At 42.9% G+C, this 20,081-nt stretch overlaps 1 protein-coding gene across 4 annotated transcripts in view; it reads right to left on the reverse strand.

Annotated features, from left to right (window-relative positions):
* Positions 1-20,081, reverse strand: part of cpeb4b (cytoplasmic polyadenylation element binding protein 4b) — a 90,604-nt gene that overhangs the window by 18,148 nt on the left and 52,375 nt on the right. For 3 of the 4 annotated variants that reach the window (XM_062048788.1, XM_062048789.1, XM_062048790.1), the window contains 2 exons: positions 10,139-10,229; positions 3,451-3,501 (listed from right to left, as the gene is read on the reverse strand). In XM_062048788.1, the coding sequence (XP_061904772.1) occupies positions 3,451-3,501; positions 10,139-10,229 (142 nt within the window). The remainder of the gene's footprint in view (positions 1-3,450; positions 3,502-10,138; positions 10,230-20,081) is intronic. The other variant, XM_062048791.1, reaches the window with a different exon arrangement.

Consider the following 20,081-nt stretch of genomic DNA (forward strand, 5'->3'; position numbering starts at 1 on the left):
TTGGAGCAACATATGTTGCCATCCAAGCAACGTCGTATTTCAGCAAGACAATGCCAAGCCACATTCTGCATGTGTTACAACAGCGTGGCTTTGTAGTAAAAAAGTGCGGGTACTAGACTGGCCTGCCTGTAGTCCAGACCTGTCTCCCATTGAAAATGTGTGGCGCATTATGAAGCGTAAAATAAGACAACGGAGACAACTTAAGCTGTACATCAAGCAAGAATGGGAAAGAAGTCCACCTGAAAAGCTTCAAAAATTGGTCTTCTCAGTTCCCAAACGTTTACGTAGTGTTGTTAAAAGGAAAGGCCGTGTAACACAGTGGTAAAAATGCTCCTGTGCCAACTTTTTTGCAATATGTTGCTGCCATTAAATCCTAAGTTAATGATTATTTGCAAAAAAAAAATTACGTTTCACAGTTAGAACATTAAATGTCTTGTCTTTGCAGTCTATTCAATTGAATATAAGTTGAAAAAGTTTGCTAATCATTGTATTCTGTTTTTATTTACTATTTACACAACGTGCCAACTTCACTGGTTTTGTACATAGGAAAGTTGGCTTTCTCTTGGCATCTGTGTAAATGTTGCAAACATCCCCTTTAAGGACAAGAGAATTCACCCCCTTCTTGGTATTCCGCTATGGCACAAACGGGCGCTGCTGCTGGAATCGATGAAAAGTGTGAATGCTCTTGAAGCATGCAAATGTCAATTTATCGAGGCTGGAAAACTAAACTTAATTTTCATTTATCGTTGGTTACTTGACTTATCGAACATCGGCCCAGGCCTACCTCATGCACGGACCATGCACGGACGGTGAGAGGTATGTTGGGTCAGAGGGGAGGCAATTGGTATCCATTATTACGGAGTAGCAGTAATTGCACTCGATTACCGTAAATTCCGGACTATAAACCGCTACTTTTTTCCAATGCTTTGAACCCAGCGGCTTATAAATCGGAGCGACTAATTTATGGATTTTCTTCGCTGACGGCAATAAAAAAACTCATTTTGTCAAAAATTAAAACATTTTAAAAATAAGCAAAAACACTGACAGGATGTTTGTTTGTGCTATGGTACACTCTTTTGGATTTATTCGCAGGTGCTGCCGTGTCCTTCCACTTATCGGTAGTGCTTTTTTTTTTTTTCAAATCGCAGTGCTGTTCAGTCTTCTAGCCGCCCATAGCGTTTGTAATCGTATGGATTCTTCTTTCATCACTCTGCAACGTTTGTAAGTTTTACGCTATAACTAAAGGTTGCAAGTTTTACGTTATAACTAAAACTGTTTAACCTTACTAAACCGTCCCATGTGAGATGTCTGTAGGAGTGTTTCCATGCATATTGTACGTGCTTTTGTAATGTAATGACGCTAGCTTCGTTAGTAGGGATGTATATCGTTAAGATTTTATTAATACGATAACCTTACCGATATTGGTATTTCTTATCGGTACTGTATGTGATTTGTGGAAATAAAGATGTGGAAAAATGCATTTTAATTAGCACAAGAGATTGAACACCTATAACATTGTGAGCAAACTGTGGTGTTAAATTTCCCCCAGGGATCAATAAAGTACTTTCTATTCTATTCTATGATGTACTGTAACGCCACAGAGCAGCTTATCATAGACTGTTTATTTTTAAGTCTAAAACAAGTCAACTATGTGTGCAATGCAAGGTGAAGTGCAGTTATGTCATCTTCATGTAAAGACCACACAGCTCCATCCCTGTTTCTATTCATTACAATTACACTCAGCTGGAAATAATATTTATGTTAGTGTGTTTTCAATACTGGTTTTATAATGACACATGATCAGTTTAAATTTTTAGCGGGCAAATTTAATTAAAAAGGACACACTAGTGTATATGTAACAGATCAATTAAGAATTGTGTCTTTGTGTATGATTAACATGTGATCATTGCCTCCGCAGAGCTGGAGGGACAAACAATAGCGTGTATCAGCCAGTATTGAAAGGACAAAAGCATCCTTTAAATCTGCTCTCAGCGCTCACAAGCAGTCCAGTAGACACTGTGTGAGACGGCAGCAGCAATATCAAGAGAGTAGCAACACAGAACGGATGAAGAGGCCGCGGCACAAACACTAATCCCCCAGCTCCCACAGTCAACTTTCCAACCCAGATGGACATTAACTCTGGGGGGAAGGTCAAAGAGGGAAAGAGCGAGGAGAGAGGAAGGAGATTGAAACGGAGCAAAGAGTTCTATAAAAAGATGGGGAAAAATAAGATTGGAAAACAATGGAAAACACGCTGATAACACAAAAAAGTGGTGAGGGTGGGGGTTGGGGTTGAAAGGGAGCAAGCGAGATGTGTGTGCTGCCTATCCGCTGGCACCATCTGTCTCACGGCTCCATGACAGCTCCTGACCATGTGATCTGACCATGTGACCTGCAGATCTTGTGAACAAACTACACGGCCCCGAGATCAGAGAGCAAAATAATAATCACGGCGACTAAAAGGAGAGAGTGCGGAGTTAGTTGAATATTAAACTGCTGCAGGTCAACAGAATTGGCCAGCACTGGAAATAGGCAAAGGGTTGTCGTCAAAGGTTTTCCACACGGAGATTGGACTGGCTAACCAAGTATTTGTCATCAAAGACAGTATCTGGTTTAGCTTTTGAGCCTATAATTCAATTTTTAACAATGATCTAACGGTAATGTGTCCCAAGAGTCTGTGTAAGAGCACCAAAGATCAAAAAGAAAATCTATAATCTTTTTCTCTGCCTCTTGTTGCATCAACTTATGTGAGAAGGGGGCGCTCAAACAGTCAATTTTAAAGTTCTGGATTTTTTTGAAAAAACCCTCCTTCCTTATGGACATAATACACCTCTGACCTGTCCCTAGCATATGTATATGTCCACCAATCGGTGGAGGACAAATTTGTAAAACACATACGAATTTAAAAAGCTGGCTTCGCAACACATCTTTAAGATCAAGCCTGGGACTGTCAGCTACAGACTCTAGAGCTTTAAGTTTGACCATTTAATTTTTCTTCAGCAAATATGCAAAGACAGTGTGATGTTGCAGTTAAATAATGAATAATGTTAGCGCTATAACATAATGTTCGTATCCTTAATTTTATGTTGCTATTGTGGTATCTGGCATCTAATATGTTGAACAAGTGCTGAGTCACAGTGAAAACGGAAGAAGTTGATCAAATGCACAATAGCGCCTCTTGGAGACGCATACCGTTGGAGACAGGCATGGATAAACACAGCATATTAGCATTAAAGCTACAGACGCACAAAATGCCATGTTCCTAGTAGGGCTTACTAAATGCACTTTTAAACTGTGTAATCCAAGCCTCAAGGATAGATTTTGGCCAACAGATATCAAGTTTTATAAAATTGTTGTAAAATATATAATATGCCCAGTTCAATAGAAACAGTGGCAATTACATTTTAATCCTAAATTTAAACCAAACCCTGGGTTGATCAAGATACGTACCATTGAGGGGCAGTGGGTTGTCCCCGCCAGGATGGGGGAACCCCAGACGACCTGCACAAGGAGACACACAATGGTAATATTTTAACATGATAGCCCCTGATTGTGCTATTTATTTAAAGTCTGTCCATTGTTGAAAAGACTGAAAGATGAGGTCCCAAACGCTAAATAATGTGTGATCAGAAATGTTGGGGTTCGACTTCAGTCCTATACTTGGCAGTAAAGTGCACAATAAAGTAACGGCAAGCTATCAAATTAATTGACCTGCATATCAAATTTCACTGTCCTTTACAGGCCTCTTAGCCAACCATTCATAAAGATTTGGGATATTTATTTTGTTTTGTGCAATGCTGTATTGCAGCAACTTCCCTGAATTAATAGATTATTGAGATATTGTGCCTATTTCTATTCGGCAAATTGGCGGTTATAATTAATACCTGGCACTTTGTTTAAACTGAGTGCAGTTTGGCTTCTTAGCTATTATGCAAGGTGGCAGTCACCAATAACTGTTGAGGGAGGACCAATCTTAATATTTATGAGAGATGTTACATTGCACATGTGGAGGTTTTGACTTTGTGAATTATTGTCTGTTTATTTCTATTAGGCAAGGTAGTGGTTATTATTAACTGGCACAACCGTATCGCATGACGAGCAGGTTGGGTGATGGTGCCTAGCAATACAGTCGTTTTTGCCGCAACACCCTTAGAATATTACGGCTTTACTTTTTGGTTGTTCTTAAAGCATAATTTATGTATTTATGGCATAAACTAACCATTGTTTAAGCATATGAATGTCTACATGAACTAAATATATCAATATTACAGTAGTATTGGCCACTAGAGGAGACCAAACTCAATGCAGAGCGGCCCCTCTAATAACTTAATACGACCACAATTGCGGCAGATAAACTACGTTTCGTATACATTTCTCACAAATTTGAATATCACTGTGGCACTGGAAAAAGGCTGAAAATGTAAAAAATCAAGCAAAAGATCAGCAGGCAAGGAAACATGCTAAGGCTAAGATAGTTTCTTGAAACAGATGACTAAGTGCTTAATTCACCTTAACAGACGAGTAGTTTTAACCGCGTTACATCGGAAAGTTAGCAGATATAGCCAGGAAATTACCATGTACGTAAGAGTTGAGAGGAAGATAATATTACAGCAACAAATACAACAGGCCTGCTCCGTTTCGGAGTCTGTCGTGTGCAAGGCGATCATGAGGAAGAGTGGATTGATCCACAAAGCGATGCTGTTGTTACCAAGGGTAGCAGTACATATATATCCACATATGAAAGAGGCCTGGGTCGAATTTGAAAAATTCAGAATTGCACTGTTGACAATGACATGAAAAAATCTGATACCGGTCACATATGGGCAAACAAATCTAAATTGACCTGCAGCGTGTGAACAAGGCCAGAGTGTAGGCGACAAGTGTGCTTAACTATTACACAGTCCGTATCTATTCCAATGTATTTTGTGGATGGGTGCCGTGTGAGTATTTCAGCCCAGAAAGAGGGCATTATCCTTACTGTAGTATTTATCGACTTGCATATGTTGAATATGGCTGTATTTGGAGAGTTCATTCGGAGTGATAACACTTATGGCTCTGGCAACTCGGAGCAAACTGGGAGATGCCTCCACTTCAATCTCATTAAGAGGCTGCATCTTTGGATCTCATCGACCTCCATTTTCCTATCTAAGAGTCTCTGACTGTCTCTCACCTTGGGCGTTGTATCGCACATATCCCATTTGCAAGGACCACACACACACACACACACACACACACACACACACACACACACACACACACACACACACACACACACACACACACACACACACACACACACACACACACACACACACACACACACACACACACACACACACACACACACACACACACACACACACACACACACACACACACACACACACACACACACACACACACACACACACACACACACACACACCATGTTGTGATGCCAAACAAGCTTCAAAGTTATGCAAGCCCCGCTTTCTGCAAAGGGGGGGGTAATGAGACGAAAAAGCCGAAATAGTACAACCATTGTTGTACGGACACCGAGTGCCCTGTGATTGGTGCATTCCAAACGCCTCTGTCACAAGGATGTCTGAATGCCCCTCCCCCACAGTACAGTTACAGGAGATGTGGTGCATAAACAAGACCTAAATTAGCAACAACAGGATGGACTGTGAAGCATTTTTGAGCATATTCTTCACAACATGGTGAAGTTCACTCATGTGACCATGTGAGCACAACTCGTCATATGGGAATGAATCTTTCATGAGAAGTATGCATGCTAGCACAGGGGGAGAAAAAGGCCCACACAGTGCCGTCAGGGTGGGGTGTACCCGACGCATGTACCCTCATCGCGTGCTGCCAGGCTTTACATGTTCAGTAATGTTGAGGAAAACATGCATGCAAAACAAGCGCACAAAAACAACTGTATGTGTGTTGTATGTGTGCTGTATGTGCACGGCGTGTGAGAACAGAGAGTTCCTTTCTGTCAGTCAAAAACAATGCTGGAAGCGATTCAAAGCCACATCTACAGACGACATTTTGTCTCGCCTGCGCCCCGTGCTTTTATTTCTCACACTTTGTTCACAATAGTCGGTCAGAACGACAAACACCGGTTGCATTTATTATATATGCGGGTGCACGCAGGTATCAGAGAGAGCATGACGCAGCAAATGTGGAAAATACCTGGAGTAGTGAGTCCCGGGGGGATGGAAAATTGTAAAAACCTGGATGTTAATTACGGAACAAACGACGTAAGGCCATGAGGATATGAGGCTGACTCTGGCATTATGTATCATGTGGCAGTGAAAAGAGGCACTGTCATAAGTGAAGATTTGGAGAAGATGCCTGAAGATAAATAAGAGGAAAAGGGAGATAAATGAGAGAAGAAACAGATTTACTGTATTCATTTTCCGGCAAACGAACAAGAGATGCTATTAGAGCAAGATGTTATCAATGCTGCGTGAAAGTAACCGCTCCCCTTTGTTTCCGTTAAAACATGCAAAAAAAAGCGTGCTTTGTACTGTAGGTGCATCTGCACCATCCTAGTTATTCAGCAAAGACACCAAAACGCAGCGAAGTATCCTTCTCACATTATTATGGCAAGATTTACTAAGCCTTGACAGCACAACATTAAGAACACAGCTGGAGCTGGCTGAGCACAGTGGGTGTGAGGCTGGAATAAATAAGGGGTGGGAATGACTTGTGAAGCTCATTTTACTTAGTAGCATTGTCGGGCTGTAAAAAAACGCCACTCTCCCCCGCATAGAAAATATACTGCCAACCGCCACAAACGTTTCTAGAAAAAAAAAATATATATATATATATATATATATATATATATATATATATATATATATATATATATATATATATATATATATATAATACATCATCTAAAAGACAAACTATTTGGTTTTAACGAACCGTGAGGTTCCAAATTAATCCTCACCTAATCTAAAATTGTACATAAAACAGTGTATGCCAATACCACCAATACTCAAATTTACCGGTGTTTCAACTCAACGAAAGCCTGGAAATAATGTGCGTCAATAAAGCGATTAATCTTTCTTACTAAACGTATTCGTTCTTTCAATTATGATAGAAAAATTTCACGTACTGTTTTTAAAACATTAATATTATCTGATAATGCAAGAAACATATTAACATCCATCCATTCATTTTCTACCGCTTGTCCCTCTGGGGGTCGCAACATATATTCCAAAACATTTTTGTTAAATAAAAAAAATACTTAATATCTGTCACCCTGAATTTTGATTTCAAAGCAAATGAATTTGTACTTCAAAAATATATTATGTGCATAGGCATTTGTGTAATAACATCATGAGGCAATTATATATTAGTATTTATATAAACTGTTACAGGAGGCCCTCTGAAGGGAGCTGCTATAAGTGCTTAGTGGCCTTCAATGAAAACAAGTTGAACAACTCTGCTTTATAATACAACTGATCAACAAAAGCATATGACAACATTTATCTCCAATCAGTTCAATAAACATGGCTGTGGCTGTAGGTAACCTCGTGTTGCAGTTTTGTTTAACACCACAAGGTGACAGTAGCTGCAGAAGCATCAAGCACCTGGCAGCTTACAGGTGCTGTATTGTGATTTACAATAAACTCACTTGCAGTGTTCATGCTGACTGAGCAGTTTGTATCCTTACCGCCATTACAGCATTGGTTCTGTCTCTGCTGTGTTGTGCCATATGCTTTCCTTTTCCACTTTTTCATGCACGCCAAATACTTAAGTAATTCAGTCATACTTTACATTATTAAACTTAGGTTCTATTGTAGTGCGTAAACCCCATAATATCAAACAAATACCATATGTTGCTGGGGACTACAATTGGTTTAGTTTATTTCAAACAAGCATACAAGGCTTGGGATTGGAGTACATTTCCTATACGATACAACACATAGAAAAGTTTTAGGAAGAAGCTGAGCTCATTTATTCCTCTACCCTTTTGCCGTATGATAATCTTATAACTGAGATTTAGGTTAGAAAACAGTTTCATATTCAAGGGGGACAACCTAGCAGAAAAACATGATTGCACAGACATAATAAAGGGGTCATATGATTTTTTTTTCTACATTCAAAACACATTCTTGTGGTCTACATAACATGTCATGGTGGTTCTTTGGTCAACATTTTACATAGTTTATGTTTTGAAGACGGTCTTTAAGCCACTGTCCACAACAGGATGAACCTTTTGTAGGCGGTCTTATTTACATGTCTCCACTTCGACTGTGTCTTCTCCCTGTCAGCCATGTTGTCGTTTTTACCGCTTCCATATTGAGTCTACTGACGAATATACGTTAGAATTATATGCTACTTTGTATTACAAATTGCAGAGGATGTACTGTATGTGCAAGTACAAGCCAGTAGGGCTGCAAATCTTTGGGTGTCCCACGATTCTATTCAAAATCGATTCTTGGGGTCACGATTCGATTGAAAATCGATTTTTTTTTTCGATTCAACGCGAATCTCGATTCAAAAACAATATTTTCCCGATTCAAAACGATTCTCTATTCAGTCAATACATAGGATTTCAGCAGGATCTACCCCGGTCTGCTGACATGCAAGCAGAGCAGTAGATTTTTGTAAAAAGCTTTTATAATTGTAAAGGACAATGTTTTATCAACTAATTGCAATAATGTTAATTTGTTTTAACTATTAAATGAACCAAAAATATGATTTATTTTATCTTTGTGAAAATATTGGACACAGTGTGTTGTCAAGCTTACGAGATGCGATGCAAATGTAAGCCACTGTGACAGTATTGTTCTTTTTTTTTATTTTATTTTTTTTATAAATGTCTAATGATAATGTCAATGAGGGATTTTTAATCACTGCTATGTTGAAATTGTAACTAATATTGATACTGTTGTTGATAGTATTCATTTTTGTTTCACTACTTTTGGTTTGTTCTGTGTCGTGTTTGTGTCTCCTCTTAATTGCTCAGTTTATTGCAGTTCTGAGTGTTGCTGTGTCGGGTTTGGTTTTGGAATTGGATTGCATTGTTATGGTATTGCTGTGTATTGCTGTGTTGGATTGATTAATTTAAAAAATAAAAATTTAAAAAAAATTTAAAAAATCGATTTTTTAAAAATTAGAATCGATTCTGAATCGCACAACGTGAGAATCGCGATTCGAATTCGAATCGATTTTTTCCCACACCCCTACAAGCCAGTCAGCCCCACAACAAGAGGCTAGAGTAAAAGAAGCAGCTTATTGACTCTAGTGTCGGACTACAATGGCACCTCGCCAAGCTCTTCAGGTAAATTTCTACCATATATGGAAATATCCACTGACATCACCAATGGGACAAACGTCACATAGAAAGCAAATTCCAAACAACTCGTTTGGAGGAAGGATGAAGGAAGGCAAGATTATTTCATAAATATCTCCGCAATGCCTCCACGGTTTGATTTAAAATTTTCCCGACTTATGGGAATCCCAAATACACAAAAGCAGGTAAGAAAAAATGGTTTTGCATAATAGGTCCTTTTTAACGCTCAAGTTTTGTGGCATTAACGACACTCCCAGAATATTATTTCAACTGCACTAATGGATTGAGAACAGAGTATCGATACCAGAACTGTTTCAAACAGGCATTTCCACCCCTGACCCCTAAAAAGAATCAATTCTTGTATGTCCTGGCTGCATGCAATTACTGGCAGTTAGAACATGAAACAATGCAAGCGACATGCATGCACAATTCAGTAGCCTATTTCTGCTGTGTTGCATAACAACATTTAGTCAATACCTGGCACTGACTGGTCTCTTCTAATCAATAACTAAAGTCAGTTAGCATGTGATCCTTGCCAATTTACAATAGACTGCAGTGGGTTTTGACCCAAAGAAAGAGTAAACAAGGACTGCCACTAGACATAAGACAATTAAGAGTGACATGCATTTGACTGTCTGCCACTAGAAGTAAGACACATAATTAAAGTGACATGCATTTGAGTGTCTGTGCACCAGAACAAAACAACACAGTTCTCATTTGTGCTTGCCATTGATATTATGTACCCGTAGTCAAAAAGATGTAATGTCATGTCAAGACGTTTGCTTCCGTGTAATGCATGTCATTAGCAACGTTTGCATGATTGACGATTGCCATGTTCACCTTTCAGGTTGTCCTGCTCAGCCCTCATGATGTCGATCAAGGAGCTCTCCAGAGTGTTCATGTTGAAGCTGTCAAACGATCTGGTGCGTTCCTAAAGAGAATAAGAAAGCAGAAATCACTAAAATGCTCAAAGCTGCTCCATGGCTTCTTTTAGGGGATAATGGCTTCATTAACGTGATCTTCTGTAATGACAAATGAGCTACTGGAAGAGTGCTTTTGTGTCACTTCATCCCTAAATTAGGTAATTGTGCGGCGTTGGAAGGTAGTCTTTAGTTTGGCTGTAAAACAAACAGGCAGTCGTCATGACTGTTAGGCGACAGCGTGGGTCACATAAACGATGGCATACCAATCATACTGAGAATTGTTCGTTGGGTGCGCACGCATGAAAAGACACACGCAAACACACACACCCACACAACCAGGCGTTGTGTACACAAATATGTGCACACATTCTCTGCAACTACAACAAGCAGGTCTGCACTTACACTACTGTATGTCAGAAAAGTGAGTAGTTGTCTTTCGCTTACTACTGTTAATTGGTTCCAGACATTACCATGAGAATCATTCATTATAAATCAAACATTTTCATACCTAGAGCAAAAAATCTGTTTACAGCCTTTTAAATCTGTTTTTTAACACTATAAGAGGCTTCTAGACATGAAATAACATTATTTAGTCTAGTTTACACTCTTTATTTCCAATCTAGTAGCAGCTCTCAAACGTTTTTCATCAAGGGACGGCGTGGCGAAGTTGGTAGAGTGGCCGTGCCAGCAATCGGAGGGTTGCTGGTTACTGGGGTTCAATCCCCACCTTCTACCATCCTAGTCACGTCCGTTGTGTCCTTGGGCAAGACACTTCACCCTTGCTCCCGATGGGTGCTGGTAGCGCCTTGCATGGCAGCTCCCTCCATCAGTGTGTGAATGTGTGTGTGAATGGGTGAATGTGGAAATACTGTCAAAGCGCTTTGAGTACCTTGAAGGTAGAAAAGCGCTATACAAGTATAACCCATTTATTATTTATTATTATAATTACCACCTCAGAAAACACTTGGCACTCCAAGTACCACCATAATGACCAACAGTAAAATACAGTAGCATAGTAGGCCTAAGTAAAAGTTAATTAAAACAAGGCAGAAGTATTTTTAAACAAGTATATTTAATATTATTGTCCACTGTAACATTATTTGGGACAGTAGCGCTATAATATATTTTGACGCTACGTTACAGCCGTTTGCTCTCCTCGCGCCTAACAGGCACAGAGCAGCTGCTTAGATGCTCCCCTCCCCCCCCCCCCCCTTTGGCTCAGCCCCGCCCCTTGTGTGTTTTCGTAGGCCTCTAAGACGCGCAATGACATGCTGTGCTTCAAACTTTTATTTTTATTTTTTATTTTTTAAATGCATGCCGACTTCTCGACTCCCGAATGAGCAAAATGTGCAATTTTAAAAAAAAGAAGGTCCAGCCAGAGCAAGAGCGCGAAGCAAGTGTGACGTCATGCTCGCTTCAGCCTCTTCCGTCATGGACATTGAGGATCAGAAGTAGTCTATAAACACAAATACATTTTATAACACCGGAAGAAAATTTTACTCGATGGCGTTATTTGTGACCACTCCCCCACTGCCACAGGTATATTGGCAGTTTGGGGAAACCCTGATACAGTACATATTTACAACCTTCTTTGGCGCACCAAGAAATGGAACCCACGTACCACTAGTACAGGGGTCGGCAACCCGCGGCTCCGGAGCCGCATGCGGCTCTTTGACCACTCTGATGCGGCTCAGCTGCATACTTGCCGACCCCCCCGATTTTCCCAGGAGACTTATGGATCTCAGTGCCTCTCCTAGATAACTCCCAGGGCAAATATAATCCTATTTTCACTCTAATTACTAAATTAAGGGCGTGCCCTAATTGCACTGTAGTAATTGTTCTCTATAGCATTTACAAACAGCGTGCCAGCCCGGGCCACATGTTGTGTGTAGCTTTTACTTGCACACGTAGGAGACAGCAAAGCATACTTAGTCATCAGCCACACAGCTTACACTGACGGTAGCCATATAAAACAACTTTAACACTGTTACGGTACAAATATGCGCCACACTGTGAACCCACACCAAAAAAGAATGAAAAACACATTTCTGGAGAACATCCCACCGTAACACAACATAAACACAACACAACCAATACCCAGAATCCCATGCAGCCCTAACTCTTCCGGTCTAGATTATACACCCCCGCTACCACCAAACACCCCCACACATCAACCCCCCCGCCCCCCTCCGTGCGTCGGTTGAGCGGAAGAGTTAGTGCTGCATGGGATTCTGGGTATTTATTGTGTTGTGTTACAGTGCAGATGTTCTCCAGAATTGTGTTTGTCATTCTTTTTAGGTGTGGGTTCAAAGTGTGGCGCATATTTGTAACGTAACAGTGGTAAAGTTGTTTTATACGGCTACCGTCAGTGTAAGCTGTGTGGCTGCTGACCTAGTACGCCTTGCTGTCACTTACGTGAGCAATAGGGATGGGCGATACCACACTTTTAGGATTCGATACGATACCGATACTTTTTCTTGCATTTTCATCGATACTGATACCGATACCAATACCAATAATTTCTTATTGGCAATTTTTTGTCAGTCAAAAATATTATTACTATTGTTATTATTTAAGACAAATCACAAGACAAATACAGACCATTTATACCACATTTATTATGGTCAATATATAATAAAAGCTCCTCTCTGAGCTGCCACCTTACTGTGGTAGAGGAGTTTGCGTGTCCCAATGATCCTAGGAGCTATGTTGTCCGGGGGCTTCCATGCCCCCTGGTAGGGTCTCCCAAGACAAACAGGTCCTAGGTGAGGGATCAGACAAAGAGCAGCTCGAAGACTTCTATGGAAATACAAGAACCGAGACTCAGATTTCCCTCGCCCGGACGCGGGTCACCGGGGCCCCCCTCTGGAGCCAGGCCCGGAGTTGGGGCACGACGGCGAGCGCCTGGTGGCCGGGCCTGTCCCCATGGGGCCCGGCCGGGCACAGCCCCAAGAGGCAACGTGGGTCCCCCCTCCAATGGGCTCACCACCCATAGCAGGGGCCATAGAGGTCGGGTGCAATGTGAGCTGGGCGGCAGCCGAAGGCAGGGCACTTGGCGGTCCGATCCTCGGCTACAGAAGCTAGCTCTTGGGACGTGGAACGTCACCTCGCTGGTGGGGAAGGAGCCTGAGCTAGTGCGCGAGGTGGAGAAGTTCCGGCTAGATATAGTCGGACTCACTTCGCACAGCAAGGGCTCCGGAACCAGTTCTCTCGAGAGGGGATGGACTCTCTTCCACTCTGGCGTTGCCGGCAGTGAGAGGCGACGGGCTGGGGTGGCAATTCTTGTTGCCCCCCGGCTCAGAACCTGCATGTTGGAGTTCAACCCTGTGGACGAGAGGGTAGCTTCCCTCCGCCTTCGGGTGGGGGGACGGGTCCTGACTGTTGTTTGCGCTTACGCGCCAAACAGCAGCTCAGAGTACCCACCCTTTTTGGATTCACTCGAGGGAGTACTTGAGGGTGCTCCCCCGGGTGATTCCCTCGTTCTACTGGGGGACTTCAACGCTCATATTGGCAACGACAGTGAAACCTGGAGAGGCGTGATTGGTAAGAATGGCCGCCCGGATCTGAACCCGAGTGGTGTTTTGTTATTGGACTTTTGTGCCCGTCACGGATTGTCCATAACGAACACCATGTTCAAGCATAAGGGTGTCCATATGTGCACTTGGCACCAGGACACCCTGGGCCGCAGTTCCATGATCGACTTTGTAGTTGTGTCATCGGATTTGCGGCCTCATGTTTTGGACACTCGGGTAAAGAGAGGGGCGGAGCTTTCTACCGATCACCACCTGGTGGTGAGTTGGCTGCGATGGTGGGGGAGGATGCCGGACAGACCTGGCAGGCCCAAACGCATTGTGAAGGTTTGCTGGGAACGTCTGGCAGAGTCTCCTGTCAGAGAGTTTCAATTCCCACCTCCGGAAGAACTTTGAACATGTCACGAGGGAGGTGCTGGACATTGAGTCCGAGTGGACCATGTTCCGCACCTCTATTGTTGAGGCGGCTGATTGGAGCTGTGGCCGCAAGGTAGTTGGTGCCTGTCGTGGCGGAAATCCTAGAACCCGTTGGTGGACACCGGCTGTGAGGGATGCCTGACTCATAGGACTCCTGAGGCAGCGGACAGGTACCGACAGGCCAAGCGGTGTGCGGCTTCAGCGGTCGCAAAAACTCGGACATGGGAGGAGTTCGGGGAAGCCATGGAAAACGACTTCCGGACGGCTTCGAAGCGATTCTGGACCACCATCCGCCGCCTCAGGAAGGGGAAGCAGTGCACTATCAACACCGTGTATGGTGAGGATGGTGTTCTGCTGACCTCGACTGCGGATGTTGTGGATCGGTGGAGGGAATACTTCGAAGACCTCCTTAATCCCACCAACACGTCTTCCTATGAGGAAGCAGTGCCTGGGGAATCTGTGGTGGGCTCTCCTATTTCTGGGGCTGAAGTTGCTGAGGTAGTTAAAAAGCTCCTCGGTGGCAAGGCCCCGGGGGTGGATGAGATCCGCCCGGAGTTCCTTAAGGCTCTGGATGCTGTGGGGCTGTCTTGGTTGACAAGACTCTGCAGCATCGCGTGGACATCGGGGGCGGTACCTCTGGATTGGCAGACCTGGTGGTTCCTCTCTTTAAGAAGGGGAACCGGAGGGTGTGTTCTAACTATCGTGGGATCACACTCCTCAGCCTTCCCGGTAAGGTCTATTCAGGTGTGCTGGAGAGGAGGCTACGCCGGATAGTCGAACCTCGGATTCAGGAGGAACAGTGTGGTTTTCGTCCTGGTCGTGGAACTGTGGACCAGCTCTATACTCTCGGCAGGGTCCTTGAGGGTGCATGGGAGTTTGCCCAACCAGTCTACATGTGTTTTGTGGACTTGGAGAAGGCATTCGACCGTGTCCCTCGGGAAGTCCTGTGGGGAGTGCTCAGAGAGTATGGGGTATCGGACTGTCTGATTGTGGCGGTCCGCTCCCTGTATGATCAGTGTGAAATGAGTTTCCTCCGCCGGGTGGCGGGTCTCTCCCTTAGAGATAGGGTGAGAAGCTCTGTCATCCGGGAGGAGCTCAAAGTAAAGCCACTGCTCCTCCACATCGAGAGGAGCCAGATGAGGTGGTTCGGGCATCTGGTCAGGATGCCACCCGAAAGCCTCCCTAGGGAGGTGTTTAGGGCACGTCCGACCGGTAAGAGGCCACGGGGAAGACCCAGGACACGTTGGGAAGACTATGTCTCCCGGCTGGCCTGGGAACGCCTCGGGATCCCCCGGGAAGAGCTGGACGAAGTGGCTGGGGAGAGGGAAGCCTGGGCTTCCCTGCTTAGGCTGCTGCCCCCGCGACCCGACCTCGGATAAGCGGAGGAAGATGGATGGATGGATATAATAAAAGTAAAATTAAAATAAATAACAAATATGAAAAATAAATTAAATATATATAATAATAACTATATATTATATATAATAATAATTAAATATTAGGGCTTTCCAATTAACAGTCAAATCCGAATTGCAAGAAGCTGCAGTTATTTTTTAAAGTTTGTGATATAATTAGCAATTAATGAAATATGCTAATGTTTTCGAAATGTAAGAAATCATGTTACAGATTAAAACCAAAATCACATTCAATCATATATTCAAGATTTTCTTGGAAAAAAATAAAACTGTAATGCAAAGATGAAGAATCTCCAAATTGTATCTCTTTCTTATCTTGTTTTAAATACTCAAGCAATTTTCAACTAACAGTAAATTCCCCTGTGTGGAAATTATTTGAATTTAGGATAATCATTTAAACAAAAAAATTCAGTAAACATTACTAAAAAAAAAAAACAATGCCTGTTTTAAGTCAACAATTGGACAACACTGGATATGCCTGGCTGCATCGCTACAGTCGGCTGGCTGTGTGTGTGTTGCACGTTGACGACGCTCATTCGCTGTCTCCTGTCACGTGACTGGGCCAGCTCTATTCTCTGCCAGGTACAGGGGTGTCCCAGCACATAGTAAGTTAAGTAAGTAATCAAAAACATCTGAAAGTGATGCTTGCACCCCCCACACGCCGTTTTTTGGTTTATATCGATACTTTTTTCAGAAAAGTGATGCCAAATGAGTAGCGTGTGAGTATCGATATATCGATACCACAGGATCGATACGCACATCCCTAGTGAGCAAGCTGAAGCTGCATTCTACATGTGGTCGAGCAGGTACAGTGTTTGGGCAGGCTGTAGAGGGCGCCAAAAGCAGTGCCATCACGCCCTGATATTCGGGAGTCTCCCGGAAATAATGAGAGGGTTGGTAAGTATGACGCTATCAAGCGCCATTCATTCAAAACTCGCGGTGCGTGCGTGCCGGTGCGTGTGTCTGAGACCCCTGGTTAACATAGCACAAAGCAATTTAAGCTTTGTACGCGGTGTTTTTCATTTTAAATTTAAATTTTTTTTTTGTGGCTCCCATTATTTTCTTTAATTTGTGAAACTTGCCAAAATGGCTCTTTGAGTGGTAAAGGTTGCCGACCCCTGCACTAGTACTTGCACCACAGTTTTAATGCAATATAGTAATTCTGCCTGAGACTGAGCTAATCAGTTAACCTGACTCTCGCCAGATCCTTGTAGTTCGCTGAGCTCCACACAAGGATCTGGGACTTCTCAATAGGAGATGTATTTCAGAAGGTGGGGCCTTGTAAAAAAAATCATTGTATGTGATTGGATTAACCACTTGTCCGTTATCTTGAATGACGTGCTACTTCAACCACTCACATCGAAATTAACCCGTGACGCTGATGAGAGCGACGCTGGGAAATCCAAAACAGAACAGCCGACATATTAGATAACGACATAGCGAAATGTTAGAGAACTTATACTGAAACAACACAGCAATGTCAGTAGATGATCAATGTCGTTTGTGCAAAGAAAATATGTCAGCACACGACTCCTCGTTGCTTGCCACCATTGTTGTTTGAATCAAACAGTCGCTCCAGCGCTACGTCACATCTATGAAATCCCGCCCGGCGATCCTGATTGGTTCATTATTTTTTGCTATCTTGAAGGGATTGGTTTATTATTTTTTGCTATCTTGAAGGGATTGGTTCATTATTTTTTGCTATCTTGAAGGAGTTCGCATTGCCTTCGAGCCCAGATCTTTGTGTGGAGCTCAGCGAACTACAAGGATCTGGCGAGAGACAGGTTACTAATCAGTGGCTACGAAGCTAAATGCCACTCTGATAGGTTTGGTCTTATCTAGTGGTTAACACTATTGTAGTTATGATATTTTTAGTGTATTAAGCCATTTAATAGTAAAACATGCTTAATTTAAGCCCCAAAAATTGTAGAAAACAATATCCCCACAAAAATATATGATTTGGCACAGCCACAATATCTGAAGCGCAATGTGGCGAGGAACCACTGCACACCCAAGCATTGTTAGTACAATGTATCTTTTCAAGGTACAATGCCATAGAAATGAAACTTGGATATAATTTAGAGTAGACAACGTGAAGCCTAAAAAATTGAGCGCGCTCCACCCTAACAAGGCCACCGGCCTTGATAATATTCCCTCCAGATTCCTCAGGGACTCTGCCTCCATCATTGCCCCGATCATCACGCACATAATAAACCTATCATTACACAAGGCCAAGTACCAAAAGATTTTAAGATAGCAAGAGTAACTCCCCTCTTTAAAAAAGGAAGCAAATTGGAACCTGGCAACTACCGACCTGTTTCTATTCTCAGTTCCGTTTCGAAAGTAATGGAGAAAATAGTTTATGAACAGGTCGATAGTTACCTTGCCACTAATAAACTCATGTACAAATTCCAATCCGGCTTCAGAACTAACCACTCCACTGACACATGCCTTCTCTATCTGACCGACCACATCAAACATGAGGTGGACGCGGGCAAATACTGCGGCATGGTCATGCTGGACCTTCAGAAGGCCTTTGACACCGTTAACCACGCTATACTGTTGGATAAGCTCAGAGCAATCGGATTTAACAAAACCTCATGGAGCTGGATGCAATCTTACTTGGAGGGGAGGGAGCGGGTGGTAGAGGTGAACGGCACCGTGCCCCCCCCCTCTCGGTGAGCTGTGGAGTCCCCCAAGGCAGTATATTGGGACCTTTACTGTTCCTAATATACATAAACGACATGTCATCGGCATGCGACTGTGAATTGTTTTTGTTTGCGGATGACTCTGCCTTGCTGGTATCCGGCAAGGACAAGTCAAAGGTGGAGAAAATCCTCAGTGCTGAGCTCTGTAGAACTTGCACCTGGCCCGCTGACAACAAGCTATCCATACACTTGGGTAAAACAGAATCCATCCTGTTTGGGTCCCACATCAAACTTAAGAAAGTCAATGACTTCACCATAAAAGTAGGTGACATTGTTATCACCAGGAAAGATGAGGTCACCTACCTAGGTTCCATTCTAGAGGCTAACCTTTCCTGTGATAAAATGGCAACCAAGGTAATCAAAAAGGTTAACCAACGAGCGAGATTTCTCTACAGAATCTCCTCTCTGGTCAACAAAAGCACCTTGAGGATTCTGGCGGGAACTCTCGTTCAACCCTTTTTCGATTATGCATGCACCTCCTGGTACCCTAGCACCTCCAAAACCCTCAAATCTAAACTCCAAACATCTCAGAACAAGCTAGTCAGGGTACTTCTAGACCTCCACCCCAGATCCCACCTCACTCCTACCCACTTCTCTAAAGTGGGCTGGCTCAAGGTGGAGGACAGAGTTAAACAACTTGCACTGAGCCTAGTCTATAAAATCCGCTACACCTCCCTGATACCGAAGTACATGTCAAACTACTTCCTTAATGCCATAACCACAACACCAGGGGGAGCTCCACTAACCACGTTAAACCCAGATTCCGAACTAACAAAGGTCTTAACTCATTCTCTTTCTATGCCACATCAATGTGGAATGCGCTCCCAACAGGTATAAAAGAAAGGGCATCTCTATCCTCCTTCAAAACCGCAATAAAAGTTCACCTCCAGGCAGCTACAACCCTAAACTAACACCCTCCCCGGATTGCTAATAATCAAATGTAAACAATCAAATGCAGATACTTTTTCTTTTTCTTATGCCTTCTGATCTCTCTCTCTCTCTATGTCCACTACTTGATGTCCATACCCCCCCCCCGCCCCCCCTCCACACCCCTGATTGTAAATAATGTAAATAATTCAATGTGATTATCTTGTGTGATGACTGTATTATGATGATAGTATATATGATATATACTATCTGTATCATGAATCAATTTAAGTGGACCCCGACTTAAACAAGTTGAAAAACTTATTCGGGTGTTACCATTTAGTGGTCAATTGTACGGAATATGTACTTCACTGTGCAACCTACTAATAAAAGTCTCAATCAATCAAAAGCCTGTTGAGCATGAGTGCATTTGGGAGCAGCGATTAATTGAAGGAAACCATGGACTACGTTTACACAGCAGGCCAGAGTGGCCCAAATCTGATGTTTTCCAGCTGACCATTTAGTTTACAAGTAAAATGTGATCTTTATCAGATTCCAGCATAAATGTGCATAGGCCCAAATGTGGACCCAAGGTGGCCTCAATGACACTTGCATGCGCCGTTCAATAAAATGAAAAAACAAAGGTGACCGTATTCCGATAAAGGACAAGGAAGTCGCTACTACATGGGAAAACATGGACGCCACTCATCAGTGTTTAAGTGGGTTTGCTGTTGTGTAGAGGAAGTAAGCAGATGATGGAAAACAACCGCAAATGAGGAAGAAAAAGAATTGCAAAAAGGAAAGTGCAACACGAATGACGTAGCTCGACCAAACAAAGGTCGCAAACAGGTCGCATTGCTGTTTAGACTGAAAAGATCAGATTCCAACAGATTAAGACTACCTCCTGATGTGGCTCAAATGTA

The sequence above is a fragment of the Entelurus aequoreus genome, linkage group LG05, assembly GCF_033978785.1.
Source record: "Entelurus aequoreus isolate RoL-2023_Sb linkage group LG05, RoL_Eaeq_v1.1, whole genome shotgun sequence".
Classification (NCBI taxonomy): domain Eukaryota; kingdom Metazoa; phylum Chordata; class Actinopteri; order Syngnathiformes; family Syngnathidae; genus Entelurus; species Entelurus aequoreus.